The following is a 6,095-nucleotide window of genomic DNA, read 5'->3' on the forward strand; positions in this document are numbered from 1 at the left end:
GAGTCTGTTCGATGTGCATGCTCCCGGCTGCCTGCATTGACTTTTTCTGTAGATGTCCTCCTCTCCCCTCCCGTGATATGGACCATGCGTGCACCCGCATGGCCGCTGGAGAAGCGGATTCCTACAGCTGCGAGCCATTGGCGCAGACAGTTGGTTTTTACCTATTTGGTAACTTTTTTTACATGTTCTTGCATATATCTACTGCTTGCCAGCAGTAGCGCAAGCAGTAGATATATGTAGAGATAACAAGACTTTAATGTCACTTAAATGTATTAGTTCCCGATAGTTGTATTGTTATAGTGAGTGGAGTTTACACTTCCGGGATTCGGAAACTCCTTTTATCCAGTGGTGCGAGTACAGATCTTACTTTTCACCAAGATGCTGCATGACGATGTGCCTCTGTTTGTGGCCAGGGCTGGACAGCTTCAGGTGCATCTTTTCATTCCCGTCAGTTGCTCTCCCTGCTTTGTATTTTACCATTTTTGAGAGTGACTCATCTTAATTTTTGGATTAAACAATTTTAACATGCTACACAATATAATGTCTCCTTGCGCTGCTCTTTTTTAAGTTTACCAACAGTTGGAGCCTCCTCTATTATCTTGGGCTGGCTGCATGTGGCTTTTCATCACACTCACGTTACTAGATTCGGTACTTTTTTTTTAGATTTTTACTATTTTGTACATATTTATACTTAAAATGATTTCAAATTATTTGTTACCATGTTAGTACAATCATTGATTGAGGGACTATTTATTGCTTTCTGAGTGCCATGAGCAGTTTTTTTTTGTTTTTTTTACAAATTAAAGAATATGAGGCTAGCATTTTTTGGATGGCACCCAGGACCAAATGTTGACCCAGCTCTGATCGCAAAAAGGTTAGGATTCGCCCCACAGAATATTTTCTGTGATGCAAAGTTTCTTTCTTGGAACCAAGCTAAGTATCTTCCATGTGTGACGGTAGACCTTGCGGGAAGTGGACTTCCTAGCTTTTAGAATTATCGGAATCACCTTATCAGAAAGGTTTGAGTGCCTCAAGACCTGGGCTTTAACAGCCATACAGTTAAAGCCAGCAGCCATGACACAGTATGGTACAAATGCATAGCTCAGAATATTGATCGGGAGAGAGGATTCCTTCAACGTCCAAGTCCCCAGCATCAACAGCGTGTCAGGGACTGTTCCCAAGCCTCTCAGACTGCATCCTCCATTGTGACGATACAAGAAATGATTTCTCCAATTGCAGACATTCAAGCCAACTGGTTTGACAAATTATTTATCTAACGATGACAGGATGTGGCGTTGTAGGGGTAAACAGGACTGCCTCGAAGAAGGCTATCAGCCCTATCACCTGCATGCAGAAACGAAGAGTCAGTCGACTCCTGGACTGAAGAGTGCAAGTGTGGGAGAGGAGATTTTTACGTTTTTCATGTGGTAAAAAAACTGACTTGAGCTGGGTCTAAAAACAGAGCCAAACAGTGCAAAATTATGATGTTTTAGAACCCTAAGGAACCTTTAAGGTCTGAACTGTCTGGGCCATATTATTGGTCAGTTCTTGTGTTGACTGTTCCCCCAACAGGAGGTCAACCAGATATGCCACGGTGGGGATGCCCTGGGCGCGTAGCAAAGCAAGCAAGCAAGAAGGCTAGAACCTTGGTAATCAAACCAGGGGGAAGGAGAGGATGGGACTTTGTGGAAGACAGGCAGGATGGCAGGGCCATAGGCTGGAGGTGTCTGGGACCCAAAGCAAAGAAATGGAATCACAAACGGGCTTGCTGGAAGCAGGAGAGGTTCAAATGGCCAAAGGTGGCCAAGTCACTGCATGCAGCAGCAGGGGCTAAGGAGGTAAACCTGCATGTCTCTTGCAATAAGAAGCAGTGGTGGAAAGATGCCACCTTACACTAAATGATGGGAACAAGAGTACAGAGAACACATGCAGCACTCCAGGTAGCAACCAAGCACTTAGTCACTCAACGTTACAAGCCCATTCCATAGAAAAAACAAAATAGTAATAACGATGCGCAATGGTTCTAGTATATGAAGTAACTCCTGGTGCTCACCCCACACTACCTACTCATAAATGTCCAGTGGAGAGTACAGTCTCCACAGCTTTGCTCACCGATCGACAGCTGCATAAAGAGACCAAGTCAAGCAACTTGTAGATGACGTCTTGACGGGGGGAAAAAAATACAGCTGCTGATTTCTCCTGTATCTGAACTCATTCTAGTTTGCTTGTACACAAAGTCCAATCACTAGTGATATAATAGAACATTTTTAGCTTGACACGCAGTGTAGATTAGTTTTTAAGTGAACATTTAATAAACTGTCAAGATATAGGTTTGTGAACAAAGGATATAATTGTGCATTTACTCAAGTCTCACAAAGACAGAACTTTACTCTCAAACCCTAACGTTCAACATCTAGAATTCCGTCAGTGCTTTTATACAGGTCATGTTCACTGAAAATAGTACATATTTCCCAGCAGTTTTACTTCAAAGCACTTCAGAGCAGTTTCAGTTGTAAAGAGGAGACAAAGGGTTTCAGTTTAGGGTTTTAATACAGGAGCCACCCAACAGCTGTACGACGCTGTTAAATTCTTATAGAAACAGTGTGGCACCTCCCTTCAGTAACAAATGGCCAAGAACCGGGCATGTATACAGCCAACTAATTAAACAGATCACAAAATACAAGAAAACCTGTACTATAGTATACTACTAGTTTATTGCCAACGTCACTACAACAGAGTATTAAAATGTGGTTACTTGGAACAAAACTGAAGCAGCCTTAAATTCACACTATTAGATTCTTACTATACTTAGATTCACACTATTCCATATGCTACCCTGTTTCCCCAAAAATAAGACCTAGTACTATTTTTGGGAATTGCTAAAATATAAGACCTACCCCGAAAATAAGACCTAGTTGTGACCATTCCCAGGGCCGGTGGTGGCATAAGGGGGAAAGAGCCGCGGGAGAGGCAGGAGAGAATCAGCGGTGCTAGAATCCTGCCGGGAATGTGTATAGCCACTACCGTCTGTTTCATACAAGTGTTCGGCCGGCTCTATAGCCAGCTGATCGCTTGTATATCCCTGTAGTGTGTGTGGCACGAACGTCGCAGTGAGAGCAATAATTCTAGGCCCATCAATCACTGAGAACACTAAACTGATGAGTGGTAAAAGCTTTTAAAGCGTCGCCTATGGCCAATTTTAGGCATGGTAGCTTTTTGTGATTTTGTGGGCGCGCACAATTTTTAAGCTTGACATGTCTGGTTTCTATTTACCCGACATGACCCCGTCTTTTATATTTTACCAAAAACTTCTTCAACATTTTCAGTCCTTTTTTCATTATATAGTAAAACATTTAAATCCCAGCGGCGATTAAATACCACCAAAAGCTCTATCTGTCCCCAAAAATGGTATACAATTCATTTCAGTACAGCGTTGCATGACTGAATAAACGTCAAAGTCCTGCAGCGCTGAATACTGAACAATGGCCCCGTCAGCATGTGGTTAACTTGCCATTCCAGAGATGCAACAGGAGGTGAGGAAAAAAAAAACAGACTTGACTGCTGATGCTGAAACAGGTGTCCCCACTGGAAGATTTCCTCTTCTGGTGACAACAGTACATTTCGGGTAACCCATCAAATCCTGTCTCGGTCACAACTTTCACCAAGACAAAAGAGGGTGACAAGGCTTCGAATCTCATTTAAACCAAAACTAAAAAAAGGTTTTGGCTGCGTGATATGTACCTTCAATAACTGAACCCTAATTCATAATTCTAATACCTACTATCCAATGTTTGTGTCTCTACTGGCTGCTATGGCTTCTAGAGGTGTGGCAGGGAAAAGGGTTAAATGTGCAAGCAAAGCACCAAGTGGAAGTTAACATAAGAATTTATATGCAATACATCATTGAGCTAACATTCTCTGTTAGAGTCCTATTTATTTTTTCACCTGCATAAAATAAATAGGACTCTAACAGATAAATGTTAGCTCAATTATGTATGACAGAAAAATTCGAAAGTTAAACAGCTCTTTTTACTAAATAAAAGGGTACAAAAACAAAACTAAAATGCTATGTGCACTACTAAATACATTTTATGAAGTACACAGTAGGAAATGTACTATAACTCAAAACCAGATGTGAAGTTTCCACAGCAACTGAGCCATGTAATTTTCTGTGACAATATGTACCACAAAAGTTGATGGATTTAGAACATGTAACATGCCAAACTTTCAGTATTAAGCAAAATGACTACAATGAAAGTAATATTAGAATACCTGATCGTACTCCGATGCACCAGGGTAGAGTGGCCATCCAAGGAACAGCTCTGCTATGACACAACCCAAGGACCACATATCTATTGCTTCACAAAACGGCAAACCAAGAATAATTTCAGGTGCCCTGAAAAAAAAAAAAAGCACAGATTTTAAATATTTATTAAGCTAGATTAAAGAACAGAGACCACTCACTGATTGCAAGATAAGATTTTGTAACTTTATTACACTAGAGAGTCAGACTATGGAAGATAAAATGGGTGTGTGTGTTATAAAAAAGGTCTCAGCTTTTTAAAACAGTGGTTCTCAACCTTTCTAGGGCCGGGACCCCTTGGTAACATTTGCCAAGTTGTGGTGACCCCCAACGGTAAAATTTAGGGATGACACGGCTGCTGCAGCGACATCTGGCGGCGTGGCGGGAGAACTGACACTGCTGCGCTAGGAGAGGGATGAGGAGGACTCTCACCTTATTGTTTATTTTTTATAATTTTCTTATTTTTTTAATAATTTGTTTCTTATTTCTTTTTAATCACTTTTTTATTTTTTTAATTCTTTTATTTTTATTTCTTTAATAATTTTTAAAAAGGAAAAAAAAATAACTTTCTCCTGGAAAGGTTTAGTCTGCTCGATGAAAGTTTTTTTTTCTTTTCTGACTGAAAAAAAAAAAGAGCAGAGAAAGCGCTTCTCTCCTGGGTGGCCGGAAGCCGCTAGGCGACCCCTGGCAAATCGTCATTCGACCCCCGAAGGGGTACCGACCCCCAGGTTGAGAACCACTGTTTTAAATCAAACACAATATGAAAAGGTAAGTAACAAGCTAGTCTGCTCTTATATAATAACGCATAGTTTACATTGTATAGTGTATGGTTCCCAAGAGCACAAACATTAACTGATAAAGGTTTAAGCAGTTTCATTGTGAGAGGCCTAGACAGGCTAAGCAGCCCGACATCCTATTCACCATGCTTCAAAAAGATTTGTTGCTAGCCGCAGATCACTCAGCTCAAGGGAGCGGTGACTGTAAGACTGCCAGTTTGTCCAGTGCTCATTGGAGGGACAGACGGGGAGGGGGCGGGCCCAGCTGGCTCTGGCTCTAGAGAGGAGTCAGCTCTGTCAGTAAGCAGGATGAAATCCAACAATATTGTTACAATCTTTCCTGGCTGCAGAACTGCTCTGTGCTGTCAGCATACAGCAGGCAGTAGCGTGTTATGTGGTTACTAATGTCCTCCTTTGACCCAAAAGAGAACAAATGCTAAAAAAAGATTTAGCTTTGGTTCTCTTTTAAGTTTGCCTGTAATCTTTTCCAGTCTGATCAATCTTAACAAGCATTCTTCTGAGGTACTCTGAAATCTCTTTTGATCAAACCATTCTGCACTGAAGAGCAGGCCACCAAAATTGGGACTTTTTTATTTAAATGTACCAAGGTAAAACCCACAAATGAAGAGACTAGAAAAATGTGTATGTTTTATTAAATGTCCAGCCAAAACCTCTCACTTAAAGTGGACCTTTACCCCCTTTGACTAAAAATCACATCAGCATATAGCTCTGTATGCTGATATGAACTCATCTTACATTCATTACTTAACCCTTTCGCTGCCACCGCCGTAAGGCATACGGCGGAACAAAAGTGTTCCCGGCTGGCCAGCTCAGTATGCCTTACGTCGGTGGCATTTACAGTTCTGCTATTAGCTCATGGTTGATTTAGCGACCATAAGCTTATAGCAGAACTGTTCCCCAGACTGTCCCCTTCAAAATAATAGCTGTCATCAGCGGCTCACAAGCCGCTGATGACCGCTATTACCGAAAATACCGGGCGCCCCCCCCCCCCCCCG

At 41.7% G+C, this 6,095-nt stretch overlaps 1 protein-coding gene across 1 annotated transcript in view; it reads right to left on the minus strand.

The window, feature by feature from the left end:
* HIPK1 (homeodomain interacting protein kinase 1) overlaps positions 1 to 6,095 on the minus strand; it is a gene marked incomplete at its 3' end in the record, with an annotated part of 112,999 nt that overhangs the window by 44,970 nt on the left and 61,934 nt on the right. The window contains exon 3 of the mRNA XM_018573833.1: positions 4,273 to 4,396. Coding sequence (XP_018429335.1) covers positions 4,273 to 4,396 — 124 coding nt within the window. The remainder of the gene's footprint in view (positions 1 to 4,272; positions 4,397 to 6,095) is intronic.

Source organism: Nanorana parkeri, unplaced genomic scaffold (genome assembly GCF_000935625.1).
Source record: "Nanorana parkeri isolate BGI_ZX_2015 unplaced genomic scaffold, ASM93562v1 scaffold2560, whole genome shotgun sequence".
NCBI classification, from domain to species: domain Eukaryota; kingdom Metazoa; phylum Chordata; class Amphibia; order Anura; family Dicroglossidae; genus Nanorana; species Nanorana parkeri.